Source organism: Carlito syrichta, unplaced genomic scaffold (assembly GCF_000164805.1).
Source record: "Carlito syrichta isolate Samal-C Ts95f unplaced genomic scaffold, Tarsius_syrichta-2.0.1 Scaffold123377, whole genome shotgun sequence".
Lineage (NCBI taxonomy): Eukaryota > Metazoa > Chordata > Mammalia > Primates > Tarsiidae > Carlito > Carlito syrichta.
This window is the reverse complement of record NW_007067473.1, coordinates 83,152-99,979: the sequence shown is the minus strand read 5'-3', so window position 1 is coordinate 99,979 and position 16,828 is coordinate 83,152. Positions and strand designations below refer to the sequence as shown.

Below are 16,828 nucleotides of genomic sequence, written 5' to 3'. Positions count from 1 at the left end.
GCGAACTGGGCCTAAGCTTCCCGCTGCCGACCCGCTGGCCGCTTCTCCTCCGCCCTTCCTTCCTCATGAAGCCGCTGGTCGTGTTCGTCCTCGGCGGTCCCGGCGCCGGCAAGGGGACGCAGTGCGCCCGCATCGTAGAGGTGAGGCCCGGACAGCTGGCGGGCTCCTGGAGCTTCACCGGACGTGGGCCGGCCTGTCCCGCCGCGCCTGACTGTCCGCGCCCCCTGGAGCCCCGGACTGCGAGTCCCGGCAGCCACCGCGCCGCCTGCGTGGCAGTGGCCGAGGGGCTGCCGGCGCGTGGCATGCCGGGACGCGTAGTTCGCGTCCGCTCGCCTCGGGGGGACCTCTGGGGTCACTTTGTTCCCGCGCCCCCTCTTTTCTGACATTTTGGGTTCCAGATGCGTGTGTAGAGTGGGCTACGGGAGGGGTTCCGGGCAGGGCAGCCTTCGGGGTTCCCAGCGCGCAGAAGTCAGTGTGTCTGTCGCCGGTTGCGTGGTGGGGGAGGCAGCAGGAGTGGGCATTGGGGCCAGAGGCCGTGTGCGCTCACGGTTTACCTGGAGGGGGAACCGGTTTCTCCTGCGTACTCCGAACCGTCCACTCGCAGGTCGTTACCCTAGAAAGGAGCCCCGGGGGGCCGGGTGTTATTTCATGCGTGGTGTGCGCTGCAGCTAGCTCTCCCGGGCAGTCCATGGAGGCTCAGCCCGGGTCGTCGGCTGGAAGAGCCGTGGAGTGGGGTGCTGAGGACGAGCTTCAGCCTTTGACCCAGCTCCCAACTCACACTCTGTCCTCGACCGACTGTTTTCCTGCCTCCGAGCCTCAGTTGCCCCCTTCTAATACAATAAGAAAAGTCTGTACCCAAATTTTCTCAAATATAAGACTTAACCTCCCAACTCTACTTTTCCTTTTGCTTCAAGACGTGGTAAAGTTGCCGATTCAATTATGTTAACAATTTTTGGGCCAGAGTGACAGACTTGGTTAGCGGTGGTGATACTGTGAAGAGAATCCTTTAATGAACAATCTGGAGAATGCCTGGGAGAGAAGAAAAATAGAAGGTATCTAGAAACGGAAGAGGCGACCATTGATGTTGGTATAAAGCACCCAAAGGGTCGCTATGAAACTCCATATGACAAAAGTTTTTGACCTAGAACTTCTAAAATAATTTCCTCCTCCTCCACGACATGGCCTACATTTGCGTTGGACTTTTACATGTCTCCTTTTATGTTCATAGAATCAATTCTTGTCCTGTATCTTATTCCCTAAATAGCATACAGAGAAAGTCAAATGTGTCCAAAATGTTATTATGTGCCTCCACCTCCCAAAGAGCTGGGATTATAGGCCTGAACCACCACGCCCAGCCTGAGAAGTTGCTTTTCACTTGAGTTTTTTTGTTAGAAAGGAGAAAATAGAAACAGCTATCTTGTATGGTATTTGTGAATATTAAATGAGGCAAAATATCTGGCACACAGAGAGATGCAAATAACTTTCGTCTTCACTTTTGATCTTATTGCATTGATTATTTTTATTATTATGCAGTATTTTAAAAATCTGTTTTATGATTATTATTTGAATGCATTTAAATACAGTATCTTTTTTCTGAATCTAATATCCGCCTAAACAAATAGTACTCATATTAATCCACTGGATTAATAATAATCTACACATTCTGTAACTAGTATGTAGTCTGCACTCTGCTTAGTAATGGCTGATTTTTTTTTTTTTTGAATTGGAGACTTACTCTGTCACCCAGGCTGGAGTGCGTTGGCACACTCATGGCCACTCCAGCATCGATCTGCTAGGTTCTGGTGATCCTTCCACCTCAGCCTTACAAGTAGCAGGAACTACAGGCTCGCGCTACCACACCCAGCTAATTTTTGATTTATTGTAGAGATGAAGTTTCGTCAAGTTGTCTAGGCTGGTCTTGAACCCGTGGGCTCAGGCAATCCACTCGCCTGGGCCTCCCAAAGTACTGGGATTACAGACTGAGCCCTCAAGCCCTGCCAGTAATGGCTGACGTTTTAAGCCTGTTATCGATTACAAGATTCCATGATGAGGCTGGGTGTGGTGGCTCACACCTGTAATCCCAGCATTCTGGGTTGCTGAAGCGGAAGGAGAATCTAACTCCTGGAGGTCGAGGATGTAGTGAGCTGTGATTGTGTCATTGTACTCCAGCCTGGGCAACAAAGTGTGACTCCAACTCAAAAAGAAAAATGGTTTGGGATGATAATTGACATTAAGCATTAACTTGATTTTATTTGTCTTTGTGTCTCTGGCATTGAACTAATATTATGCCTCAGCCACATAGTAGGTGATTAATAAACATTCGTTGAATGAGTATAGAGAACATTGTCCTGAAGATATAAACATTTTAAAATTTGGTCTCCAGAGGGCGCCAAAGTAGCAATTCGCACTCCCAATTTCAGACTAGGAGTTTTTTGAGATCAGTTTTTTCCTCAACTTTCTTATGTGGTCAGTGATTAAATGATATGATTGTGAAAATCTGTTGAACAGATTTCCAAGCTCCTGATTACAAATTCCAAAACAGAATAGCACTCAGAATAAACTAGATGGTAAAATCCACTGAATGTTAAGTTCCAGTGTTTACAAAGAGACCTTTTTCCTTCTGATGTACTAGGTGGAGTAATAAATATCTCTCTTTTTAAGAAAATTTAAGTTATCTGTAAAAGAGCTTGTCCACAGAATCTTTGACTTTCCTGAAGCACCATCACTTCATTATGGTGCTTGTAATATGGGTTTTTATGTTAAGAACTTGAGGAAGGGAGCATTATCTTCAGGTTACTTACTCTCCTTACTTTTGAAAACTCATTTTTCCCTTTCCATTTTAAATTATAAAAGTAATGCCTGTTGGAAAAAACTAAATCTTTTCCAATCCTGAGATCCCTAGTGTTAACTGCTTGGTATTAACTGGTTCCCCATCTCTTACTCAATGTTCTTAAAAACAAAAATGCATGTATTTATCTTTTTTACCTCAAATAGGATTATTCTGGGGTTTTTTTGTTCTTGTTTTTTCTGAATGTATCATGGATATCCTTTCAGATCTTCACCCATAGATTTAATTCATTTCTATTGACAGTGCCAGAATATTCCTTTTTTTTTTTTTTTTCTTTTTTTTGAGTTGGAGTCACTGTGTCACCATTGCCCAGGCTGGAGTACAGTGGCATACCCATGGCCACTGCAGCCTCAACCTGCTGGGCTTAGGCGATCCTTCCGCCTCAACCTTCCACGTAGCTGGAACTACAGGTGTGTACCACTACACCCGACTAATTTTTGATTTATTGTAGAGAAGAGGTCTCACCAAGTTGCCCAGGCTGGTCTTGAACCCCTGAGCTCGGGCAGTCCTCTCGGTCGGCCTCCCAAAGTGCTGGGATCACAGGCATGAGCCACCACAACTGGCCTTAATTGATACTTAATTGTCCAGTTACTTTACAGAAACAATGTATTAATGGTTCTCCAGAGAAACAGAACCATTAGGATATATAAATATAGATATAGAAGTAGGAGGGGATTTATTATGGGAATTGTCTCAGGCAGGTCTGGAGACTGAGAAGTCACACAATATGCCACATGCAAACTGGAGAACTGGGGAAGCTGGTGGTATAATTCAGTTTGAGGCAGAAGGCCTGGGAACCTGGAGTTCTGATATCTGAGGGCAAGGGGAGGTAGACATGTTAGCTCCTGAAGAGAGTGAATTCACCTTTACTCCACTTTTTTGTTCTAATGACCCCCAGTGAATTGGATAATGGTTATAGTGGCGAGGGCTGTTTTTTGTTTTGTTTTTTTAAGACATGTTCTTGCTATATTGCTCAGGCTAGTCTTGAACTCCTGACCTCAAGCAATCTTCCTGCCTCACTGTCCCAAAGTCCTGTAATTACAGGCATGTGCCACCATGCAAGGCCTGATCTTTGCTCAGTCTACTGATTCAAATAATAATCCCTTTCAGAAACACCATCATAAACCTACCCAGAAATAATATTTTTACCAGCTGTCTGGGTATCCCTTAATCCAGTCTAGTTGACATTTCAAATTAACCATCACAAACATGCTTATTACATTTCTTTCAGCAGTGTATTCTATCAGCAGTGTATGAATCTTTACCCTGGCACTTGTTGATCATAGCTTGAATTTTTGCAAACTTGTTAATCTTTTTTCTAAAGTTTTTTTTTTTTTTTTTTGAGTTGGAGTCTCACTCTGTTGCCCAGATTGGAGTGCAGTGACTGCTCCCGGCCACCGCAGCCTCGACCTGCTGGGCTTCGGCGATCATTCCGCCGCAGCTTTCCGAGTAGGCGGAATTACAGGCATGCGCTACCACGCCCGGCTAATTTTGTGATTTATTGTAGAGATGAAGTCTCGCCTGCCCAGGCGGGTCTCGAACCCGCGGGCTCAGGCAATCCACTCACCTCAGCCTCCCAAAGGCTCGGGATTACAGGCTGAGCCACTGAGCCCGGCTTTTCTAAAGTTTTTTGAGGTTAATTTCTCTGTTTTTTTAAAAAGAGTTCCATTAAGGTGAGATGACATAATTAGCTGTGTACATTAAAAAAATAAAATTTTCTTCCACTTGTCATTTATTCAGAAAACTTTTTTTTCTTTTTTTGGAGTCACTCTGTCTCCCAGACTGGAGTGCAGTGGCATCATGGCCTTGACCTGCTGGGCTCAGGTGACCCTTCTGCCTCAGCTTCTTGAGCAGCTGGAGCTATAGGTGCATGCCGCCATGCCCAGCTAATTTTTTTCCTTTTTTTCTTTTTTCTTTTTTTGTAGAGACAAGTTCTTGCTTGCTACCTAGGCTAGAACTCCCAGGCTCATGCAGTTCTCCTCCCTTGACCTCCCAAAGTAAGAAAACATTTTTTGAGAACCAAATACTGTGATAGTTGCCAAACTTAAGTAAGAAGACACATACCCTGCTGCCAAAAGTTTACGGTGTAGTGGGGAGAAAAGAATCAATGATGACTACAGGATAGAGTGATAAGTCCTATGATAGAAATATACCTAATGTACTATTTAAATAAGGGACATCTGTATTTTAGTCCAGTCAGGGAAGGCTTCTCAGAGGAGATGATGTGTATGAGTTCAGTTTGAAGGACAGCAAAAACTGTCTGTTTGAAGGAAGAAGCAGCTGAAAGACGTGGGGAAATGGAGAACACTTAAAGCAGAGTTATCCATGCATAGATTAACTGGAGGTTTCAATTCTGAGAAAAGCCTGAAGAGTAAACTGACATGTGAGATTGACACAAAAAACATTTCCTGAATGCAAACTGTGTGCTTTATATAGGCACACAGAATAACATGATAAATGATAGGAAAGAATTTTTTAAATATTAAAGTTTAATCATAAATTATTTTGAAACTCTTCATCTTTTTGTTTTGCCTCCCTAACTAAAGTATACTATAGCAAGAGTTTTTTTTTGTTTTTTTGTTTTTTTTTGAGTTGGAGTCTCAGTCTGTTGCCCAGACTGGAGTGCAGTGGCCGCTCCCAGCCACCGCAGCCTCAACCTGCTGGGCTCCGGCGATCCTTCCGCCTCAGCCTTCCAAGTAGCTGGAACTACAGGCGCGCGCTACCACGCCGGGCTAATTTTTGATTTATTGTAGAGATGAGGTCTCGCCAAGTTGCCCAGGTGGGTCATGAACCTGCGGGCTCAGGCAATCCACTCACCTCGGCCTCCCAAAGTGCTGGGATTACAGGCTGAGCCACCAAGCCCGGCCTATAACAAGAGTTTTAAAGGGTAAGAATGCTTAATAAGTTTGGGGGGGGGTTGTTTTTTTGAGTTGGAGTCTCACTCTTGCCCAGGCTGGAGTGCAATGGCATACTCATGGCCACCACAGCCTCAACCTGGTGGGCTCAGGCAGTCCTACCGCCTCAGTCTTCCATTTAGCTGGAACTACAGGTGCATGCCACCATACCCAGCTAATTTTTTGATTTATTGTAGAGACAAGGTCTCGCCAAGTTGCTCAGGATAGTCTCAAACTCATGGGCTCAGGCAATCCTCTTGCCTCCGCCTCCCAAAATGGTGGAATTATAGGCATGAGCCACCATGCCCAGCTGATTGTTTTTTGAGTCGAGGTCTTACTTTGTTGCACAGACGAGTGCAGTGGCACTGTCACAGCTCAACACCACCTCAATCTTTGGGACTCAAGTGAGCCTCCCATCTCAACTTCCTGAATATTTGGGACTACAGGTGCGTGCCACCACTCCTGGCTAATTTTTTTTAATAGAGACACGTTCTCGCTATGTTGTCTAAGCTGGTCTGGAACTCCTGGGCTTAAGAAGTCTTCTTGCCTCAGTCTCCCGAAGTATGGGGATCACAGGTGTGATCCAGCAACACTGGCCTAATAATTTAGTAACTAGCAGTTTGAAGAAATGGTATATATACATTAAGAGAAAAAAATAGCAGTTTTATTTCATTCTTAAATAACTACAGTTACTTAACAATGGAATGTATATACCATTTGGACACTGCCCAGCATCTCCTATGTTGGAATCGGATTAGACGCTTCCACCCTCATTTCTTTTTCCATATTAATTTTCATGTGGTACTTGTTTTTGGTGAGCAACAGCTCACCAAAAAAATCTACATCCCAGAGATACGATGTCATATGAAGGAATGTACCATCATTTTAAGTTGAAACTGAGCCATCTTGAACTAGTAGTTCACATGGTATCTAACAGGTATCGAGTATTGCTGTCTTTCTTGACAATTTATATCTAGAGCATGCCTGTGAATTTGCTGCAGTACTCCAGGGCACCTTGGCATACAGTTTGGGAACCATGGGCTTGAATGTTACTTTGTAAGTGAAACTTGTCTTGACATTTTTAGACTAGGTCAGGTTCCTCTGTTATATGCTCTCATAATACTTTGTAGCATTTATCAGTTTGTAGTTTTGTTATCCTTTATAGTATTTATCTGATTGTAATTTATCTTCATTTTCACAATCATTTGATTGTATTCCCCATTAGACTGTAGCTCCATAAAGGTATGAACTCTAAAATTTAAGTTTTGTTTTTTTTTTTTGAGTTGGAGTCTCACTCTGTCGCCCAGACTGGAGTGCAGTAGCCACTCCTGGCTACCGCAGCCTCGACCCGCTGGGCTCCAGCAATCCTTCCGCCTTAGCCTTCCAAGTAGCTGGAACTACAGGCGCGTGCTACCACACCTGGCTAATTTTTTATTTACTGTAGAGATGAGGTCTCGCCAAGTTGCCCAGGCGGGGCTCAGGCAATCCACTTACCTCAGCCTCCCAAAGGCGCGGGATTACAGACTGAGCCACCGAGCCCGGCTCTAAATTTTTATTTTTTTGAGTCGGAGTCTCACTCTGTCACCCAGGCTAGAGTGCAGTGGCACGCTTAATGGCCACCACAGCCTCGACCTGCTGGACTCAGGCAATCCTTCCTCTTCAGCCTTCCAAGCAGCTAGAACTATATAGGTGTATACCACCATGCCTGGCTAAATTTTTTGATTTATTGTAGAGATGAGGTCTTGCCAAGTTGCCCAGGCTGGTCTCAACTCCCTGGGCTCAGGCAACCCTCTTGCCTCCACCTCCCAAAGTGCTGGGATTATAGGCGGCTGTAAGCCACTGCGTCCAACCAATTTTAAAATTTATTTTTGTACTTTTACTATCTAGTGCAATGTCTAGCATAAATTGATACTCAATAAATATTTACTAAGTATGTCTTTTTCTGTTTGTCTTTTGAGTTGGAGTCTCACTCTGTAGTCTAGGCTGGAGTACAGTAGCATGCTCATGGCCACCACAGCCTCAACCGCTTGGTTCAGGCAATCCTTCCACTTCAATCTTCCAAGTAGCTGGAACTATAGGTATGCGCCACCACACCCAGGTAATTTTTTGATTTATTGTAGAGACAAAGTCTTGCCAAGTTGCCCAGGCTGGTCTCGAACTCCTGGGCTCAGGCAATCCTCATGCCTCAGCCTCCCTAAGTGCTGGGATTACAGGCGTGAGCCACTGTGCCTGGCTGTTAAATAGATCTTAAAGCCAGTCAGATCTGGGCTTCTTTCTTTCCTTAGTGAGTTATTTTGTTTATTTATTTGTTTGTTTATTCATTTATTTATTTTTGAGTCAGATCTCACTCTGTTGCCCAGGCTGGAGTGTAGTGGCACAATCACAGCTCATCACAGCCTCTACCTCCTGGGCTCAGGTGGTCCTTCTGCCTTAGCCTTCCAAGTAGCTGGGACTATAGGAGCGCACCACCATGCCCAGCTAATTTTTAAATTTTTTTGTAGAGACAAGATCTTGCTATGTTGTCCAGGCTGGTCTTGAATTCCTGGGCTCAAGCAGTTCTCCCTCCTCTGCCTCTCAAAGTACTGGGATTATAGGCATGAGCCACTAGGCCTGGTCCCTTGGTCAGTTACTTAAAGTTTTGGATTTTTAGTTTCCTCCATTGAAAATTGAGGATATGAACCTACTTTATAGGAATTGTGAGGATTAGCAAAGAGAACCCATGTAATAAAATGTGTGGCACTGCCTCGTAGGTATCAGATACTTCGTATGTATTAGCGTCTCCCCTTTGTCTATTCTATGCTTATTGATCAATAGTCAATGAAGAAAATGTTTTGAGCAGTGTAAAATACTCTTTGGTAGACATTCTTGGTGTTAAGACTGAAAATTGATTGAAGGGACATGGATAAATATAAAAAGTGTCATGTATTGTCAATTAGAGAGGTGATATGGAGAGTTCAGACTGCCTGGATTTGAATCTCACCCCACCACCTGCTGTGTGTATAACTTTAGCAAAGTGGTTTAAGCTCTATGTTTCAGTTTCCTCACTTAATAATAATATATAGTATCTACTTCTTGGGATCATTGTGAGAATTAAATTAGCTAATATGTGTAAAGTGCTTAGAGCAATTTCTGATACATGCTATGTGTTAACAACTATTTTTATTATTGTTATCAGCTTGCTTTTTCTGTTTCTTTTACTGGTTGCTCCTGCTACCCTTCCTCTTTTTACTTGATTGAGACTTTTTTCTTCTGATTTATTTCCACCTGCTTTGGAAGCTATACAGACTATATAGACTATTTGTTTTCTTTCCTTTTTTTGTTTTTTGAGTCGGAGTCTCACTCTTTTGCCCAGCCTGTAATGCATAGTGTCATGCTCACAGCCACTGCAGCCTCGACCTGCTGAGTTCAGGCGATCCTTCCACTTCAGCCTTCCAAGTAGCTGGAACTGCAGGCACATGCCACCATACTTGCCTTTTTTTTTTTAGAGACAAGTTCTGGCCAAGTTGCTCAGGCTGGTCTCCATCCCCTGGGCTCAGACAATCCTCTTGCCTCAGCCTCCCAAAGTGCTAGTATTACAGGAACCATCGCGCTGGCCCATGCATACCTTTTTTTTTTTTTTTTTTTTTCTGAGTTGGAGTCTCACTCTGTCGTCCAGACTGGAGTGCAGTGGCCGCTCCCGGCCACCGCAGCCTCGGCCTGCTGGGCTCCGGCAATCCTTCCGCCTCAGCCTTCCGAGTAGCCGGAATTACAGGCATGCGCCACCACACCCAGCTGATTTTTTGATTTATTGTAGAGATGAGGTCTCACTGCCCAGGCGGGTCTCGAACCCGCGGGCTCAGGCAATTCACTCACCTCAGCCTCCCAAAGGCGCGGGATTACAGGCTGAGCCACCGAGCCCGGCTGCATACCTTTTTTTAAACTCATCTTTTATTTTTGTACCTCAGATCTCCCTCCTGAGATCATCTTTCGTCCTTCTTAAAGGATATCCTTAGAAGTTTCTTTAATCAGTGTGGGCTTGTGGTTAGGAATTTTTGCTGTTTTCTCTGTGCAGTGGATTTTTTTTTTTCTTAGTTTAACCACTGAGGGTATAATCCTTCAAGGGTCTTGACTTTATGTGGAACTCTTTGATCTGACCTTCAACCTATTTGGGCCTCTCTCTTGGTCTCCTTTCCACAGTCTGTGGTCCATTTAATCCTGGGTTCTAGCCATCAGTGATTTAGGGGTGGGAGGAGTCCTCAGGCCAGCTACAACTCTAGCACTTACTCTTCTGGATTTGTGCTATCTTGGTTTATCTAAATCTGAATTGTTCTTTTCTGCCAGCTCAGTCATGCTTTAAAATCACACACACACACACACACACACACACACACACACACACACACACACACACACATTTTTTTTTAACCCCAGAGTTAGATGTCTCTGCCTAAGTCTTCTGTAGCTCAAAGCCCTTTCAATATCATTTCTTTCCTTTGTCCTTATTCTCTTTGAAATCTACTTAATTTACATCCTTTGGGCTAAAGACTCAGCAATAATTGGTTAATTTAAACACTACGTTCCAGTTAAGATGGTAATGGGAGAGGATTGTAGTCACTGAAGACCTCCCAAAGTCACATAAGAGTGCAGTCTTTTAATGGTTGGCCTTCTGAATTGAAATTTAGAGGATTTTATAAAAGTTGCTATAGTGGGACTTTTGACCAGGTAAGAGAGAGAGGGTGGGGACAGAGGATAAACAAGTCTTCTTTGTGTCATGTTGGCCTAGTCACATTGACTCTTAAAGCTAATACTTTAGCCCAGTTGCCATGTGAAAATGTATTTGCTCTAACATTTCAATGGTTTTTACCTGACAGATCAAGAACATTTTTACAGACAAAACATGTGATAAGAACATTTAGAACTTTAATAGAGAACAGGTGTGACAGACATACTGTTTGCTAACAGTTTTATGCTGCCTGGTGAATAAAGTTAACAAACCATCACTTTGATAAAAGAAAAAGCACTGGTTGTTACTATTCTCAGAGGCTTTCTCTTTGAGGGACTGGGTCCTGTAAAACATGTTCCATGCCTGGTTTCCATCAGTGTTCTCCAGAAGACTTATACGTTGGTTTCATTAACCATTAGGATGTATCCCATATCAACAGGCAATTAAATATACACAAAAGACGACTTCCCTGCCCACTTTCTGTCTGGATCTTCCAGAACGTATTAGTCATTGATGTTTGGTGTTGGAAAGTGTTATGTATTTAATTTAACCCACAGATTTACCTTATAATTATCCATGATTTTGGTAGATAATAACATGGATTTTCATTTTCTTCATGTCTACTGGTAGTACAGAGACAGCATAGAAGATGTTTTGATTGTGTAATAGGGAATGACTTAATGGTTTTCAGATAGTGGAAGTTTTTCTTTGCTAGTTATTTAATGGGTGAGAGAAGTGGACATGGTAGTTTCAGAGATGGAGAAAGGCAATGATGAAACAAGGATGGTCAGAATCTGACTGAATTAAGGGGGGGGGGTCAAATATGCCTGGCTCTTTGTGTGTGGATAAAAATTCTGATCTCATCTGCAAGCTAGAGACTCAAAATGATCAACTTTGAATCCCTTTAACTTCTGCCATTAGATTCTGTTATTCAAAGACCATAGTAGCTTGAAGGCAAAAGACTATTTCTCAGAGGCTGTGGAGTAATAGTGATAGTCACTGAGAGTGAGGATACCTGGGTTCAAGTGCCAGTTTTCTCTTCACTAACTGGCAAGTTGGCTTATCTCACGTCCCCATTTTGTAAAATGAGTGTGGAGTAGGTAGTCTTGCCAGCCCTAAAATAGATCTGTGTCTCAATATTTCAGTGTTAGATATCGTATAACCTAGTGTAGTCAGACCCAAAGGCAATCCACTCACCTCAGCCTCCCAAGGCGCGGTATTATAGGCTGGGCCACCAAGCCCGGCTGGGATTACCTTTTTTAAAACCTTTTAAAACAAAATATCCTATTACTATTAATATGTGTGTGCCTTCTTTGCTAGTATATGTGGTATGAATGGGAGCACCAAGGAATTGTATCTAGTAAATTCCCATGTGTATTTCACTTTTAACCTGGAACTTCAGAGTGGTAACATTGAATCTGTAAGGTTGAAAAAAAGAAAGCTTTTTGAAGCATAACAATTGTTTGTGTAATTTTTAAAATTCAAAATATGTAGGAAAGGAGATTAGGGCCACCTTTTTTTTTCTCAGTCTGCCACCTATTGCTATGTTGCTTTTCTGACTCTGTATCTTCATTTGTAGTGGTAATACCAACTTCACTGGGTTGTTATGAAGCTTAAAAGAAGGTAGTGTTTGTACAGTATTTAACTCAGTACGTGAAACTCAGTGTATAAATGGTAACTTTTATTATTTTAGAAAAGTTCTATAGGAAAAAAGATCAAAGTGTAATTATTATTATTTTTTTAAGTTGGAGTCTCACTCTGTCTCCCAGGCTGGAGTGCAGTGGCACGCTCACGACCACTGCAACCTTGACCTGCTAGGCTCAGGTGTTCCTTCCACCTCAGCTTTCCAATTAGGTGGAACTACAGGCATGCACCACCATGCCTGGCTAATTTTTTTATTTATTGTAGAGATGAGGTCTCGCCAAGTTGCCCAGCCTGCTCTGGAACCCAGGGGCTCAGGCAATCCTCTCACCTCGGCCTCCCAAAGTGCCAGGATTATAGACATGAGCCTCTGTGCCTGGCCCAAAGTGTAATTTAGATAAAAGTAGTTATGGGGAGCAAGACTCTTATTGTTTATTACAGCATAAGAAAATAATTACCCACACTAATCAGTTAATAGAGTCTGAAAATCTGTATAGTATTTTAGAGTCTGTTGAATATGAAAGATCGTTCTACTTAAAGTGTTTGGAATTAATTTAGATTTTAAAATTCTAGAAAGGGTAAATAGATTAAAGGAAAAGTTTATGATATAAATGCTATTATATTCAAAATAGGTTACCAGATGCCAAATGGAGCTAATAACCTAATGATTAGATAAATATCATAAATTAATACTGATATATATCTTAACCATCCTGTTGCTAAAGATGTGTACATTTTTCATTTTGGTTACTCTTATTTCAAGGAGTGTGCATACGTTATAGAAAAATTAGAAAGTACATATTTCCCCCTTTCCCAGCTCTGAATAACTTCTAATCTACTTTCTATTTCTGTGAGTTTGCTTGTTGTAGGTACCTTATATGTGTGAAATCAAACAATATTTGCCATTTTGTGTCTGGCTTATTTCATTTAGGATAATGTTTTTAAGATTCTTCCATGTTAGCATGTTTCAGAACTTCATTTATTTTTATAGCTGATTAATGTTCTCTTATATGTAAGTAGCACATTGTGTTTATCCAGTCATCTGTCGATGGACACTTTGGTTGTTTCCACCTTTTGGTTATTATGAATAGTGCTGTAATGAACATTGGCACACAAGCATCTGAGTCCTTGTTTTCAGTTCTTTGGTGGTGTGTATGTATGTATGTATATATGTGTATACATATACATTTATACACACACACACACACACACACACACACACACACACACACACACACACACACACACACACACATATATATGGAGTTGCTGAGTCATATAGTAGTTCAGTGTTTATCTTGTTGAGGAACCACTAAACTGTTTTCCACAGCAGCTGCACCATTTTACACTCCCACCAGCAGTGTACAATTTCTCCACATCCTCAATAAAACTTATTGTTTGTTGTTGTTGTTGTTTTTAAAATTATAGCCATCCTAGTAAGTGTGAAGTTTTTTCCTAGAATAGTGCATTTAAAAGATTGTCTTTGCTCATTTTTAATTGGGTTATACATCTTTGTGTTATTGAGTGTAAGAGTTTATATATTTTAGATAACAAGTTCCTTATCCAGATATATGATTTATAAATATGTTCTTCCGCCGGGCTCGGTGGCTCAGCCTGTAATCCCGCGCCTTTGGGAGGCTGAGATGAGTGAATTGCCTGAGCCTATGGGTTCGAGACCCGCCTGGGCATCGAGAACTCATCTCTACAATAAATCAAAAAATCAGCGGGGCGTGGTAGCACTTGCCTGTAATTCCGGCTACTTGGAAGGTTGAGGCAGAAGGATCGCCGGAGCCCAGCAGGTCGAGGCTGCGGTGGCCGGGAGCGGCCACTGCACTCCAGTCTGGGCGACAGAGTGAGACTCCAACTCAAAAAATAAATAAATAAATAAATAAATAAATAAATAAATATGTTCTTCCAATCTATGGGTTGTTTTTCATTTTTTGGGTAGTGTCCTTAGAAGTAAAAGTTTTAAACTTTGATGAGATCTTATATCTTGTATGATAGAACATACAGTATGCTTTCTATTGCCTATGATGCAAAGACCAGTTAGTTCAAAACTATGGTAAGTGTCTGTTTTATGCTTGGGGCCAAGAATTAGAAGTGAAAAAGAAAAGGGGGTGTGATAGATGGAAAGGAAGGTGGGGAGGGATGGGGTGTAACAGATTTTCCTTACCAATTGAATTGACCAATTACAAAGCATAATTGAGTTCAAACTAATTAAGTCAGATTAGTGGACTGCCCATTAAGCAAAAAGTCACCTATTTTGCAAATGATTTCCGGTACTTTTTCTGTTGAGTAGTCATGACAGGAAAGAAAATTTTATGGCTGGGCATGGTGGCTCATGCACTTAGCACTAGCTCTTTGGGAGACCGAGGTGGGAGGATCACTTGAAGCTGGAGTTCAAGAACAACTGGGTAATATAGTGAGGCCTTGATCATACAAAAGAAAAAAAAGTTAGCTAGGCTTGGTGGCATGTGCCTGTACCTAGCTACCTGGGAGACTGAGGTGGGAGGATTGCTTGAACCCAGAAGTTCAAGGTTACTGTTAGGTAACCCAGCCTGGGCTACAGAGTGAGACCCTGTCTCTTAAAAAAATATTATGATTCATGCCTGTAATGCCAGCACTTCAGGAGGCCAGGGCAGGCAGTTTGTTTGAACCCAGGAGTTCAAGACCAGCCTGGGCACATAGCAAACCTGGTCTCTAAAAAAAAAAAAAAAATTAACCAGGCATGGTGGTGCATGCTTATGGGCCCAGCTACTCTGGAGGCTGAGATGGAAGGATTGCCTGAGCTGCCCAGGAGGTTGAGGCAGCTGTGAGCTGTGATCATTGTGATCATGCCACTGCACTCCTGCCTGGGCGACAAAGTGAGACCTCAACTAAAAACACAGATTTATTATGAAAAAATTTTAATAAGCTTACCACCTTACAGGGTATTGCCCTTGAAGTTAGGCTCTAATCAAGGACTAGAAGCCCCTTGTATTCTGCTCTACATCATAAAAATGAATACAGTTATCTATGGCCAACAATAAATCCAAGGCTGGGCTATGATTTGATTACTGTATTGTCAAAAATGTGTATTATTAGACTGACTTTAATTTTAGATGGAATAAAATGCACTTATGAAGGTAAAGGTTTTTTTGTTTTTGTTTTTTGGGGGTTTTTTTGAGTTGGAGTTTCACTCTGCTGCCCAGGCTGGAGTGCAGTGGCATGCTCACAGCTAACGCAGTCTCCTCCTGCAGGGCTCATGTGATCTTTTCATCTCAGCCTTCCAAGTAGCTGGAACCAAAGGCACATGTCACCATGCACGGCTAATTTTTTGATTTATTATAGAGATGACATCTTGCCAGGTTGCCCAGTATGGTCTCGAACCCCTGAGCTTAGAAAATCCTCTCACCCTGGCCTTCCAAAGTGCTGGGATTATAGGCGTGAGCCACTGCACCCTGCCAAAGGTGAAGTTTATACCAAAAGAAATTTAAAACGTGTACTGCTTTTCAAAGTCAAATAATGATTTTTCTCACACTTTCATCTACTAGCTCAGGTTGTTGGACTAAAATAAAGGTGATTCCTCATTTTATTTTTTCTAAAAAGTCATTTGAGAGAGATTGCTTGGCACAATAAAGTTCTACAAGTGCTTTAATGGATCATTTTGGAGGCTAAAAGTAGTATGGCTATATTGTCTATGCCATAGAAGTAGCATTTCCAGAACATCTTGTTTATAATTTTGGGCTCATGTCTAGAGTGGGGCTTCACTGAAATATGTTTCCTTTTAAACTTTTGCTGCTGTGCCTTATGGATCCTCTCAACTGAGTATGTCTCTAAGTTTCCATCTGTTTCTAGGCTATAAAACTGGACTGTTTTCTGTCTCTTTCTGTAACTCTTGACTTCATGCCCATGCAATGTGTTTCGGTGTTGCTATATTATACTTTTGTTTCTCCTTTGTTTAAAGAATTGATCGCTTTCCAGATAAATTTGTATCTAAACATTTGAATTGGCTTTTGATTTTAGAGCAGTTTACCAATATCTGTCTCCAAAGCTGGTGTTCTCTACCATGATTTAGTTTTAAATTTTAAATAAGCTTTTGATTTTGCAGGTGTTATTTCTCTTTTTTCTTTAAATCAGATGGTTGGTTTTTTTTGTTACATTGGGATTCTTATCCTTATTGTGAAGTTACTTTGAATTGAATTTTGCTGTGCTCTTAGGACTTGCTTTTAACAAAACAATAAATCTTGCCTTGTAGTATTTTCATTTTAAATATATATGGATAATAGATGCTTTTGAAAACATTAGCACTGAAAAAGTTGAAGTGTATGTATTTGTGTACATACACACACGTATTAAACAGAGTAAAAAATTAAAACAATTTGAAGAACATAAAAATGAAAATTCTTAGCCGGGCTCGGTGGCTCAGCCTATAATCCCACGCCTTTGGGAGACTGAGGTGAGTGGATTGCTTGAGCCCGCGAGTTCGAGACCCGCCTGGGCAGCGAGACCTCATCTCTACAATAAATCAAAAAATCAGCAAGGCGTGGTAGCGCATGCCTGTAATTCCGGCTACTTGGAAGGCTGAGGCGGAAGGATCCCCAGAGCCCAGCAGGTTGAGGCTGCGGTAGCTGGGAGCGGCCACTGCACACTCCAGTCTGGGCAACAGAGTGACTTTCCAACTCAAAAAAAAAAAAAAAGAAAGTTCTTAACTTATCCTACTCTCTCAAGTAATAGGTAATCATTTATCAATTTGTGTGTGTG

General features: G+C 42.1%; 1 protein-coding gene across 1 annotated transcript in view; it reads left to right on the top strand.

Annotated features, from left to right (window-relative positions):
• Window positions 1-7: 7 nt before the first annotated feature.
• Window positions 8-16,828, top strand: part of CMPK1 (cytidine/uridine monophosphate kinase 1) — a 40,785-nt gene continuing 23,964 nt past the window's right edge. Inside the window, exon 1 of the mRNA XM_008048361.1 lies at window positions 8-140. Coding sequence (XP_008046552.1) covers window positions 66-140 — 75 coding nt within the window. The 5' untranslated portion in view covers window positions 8-65. The remainder of the gene's footprint in view (window positions 141-16,828) is intronic.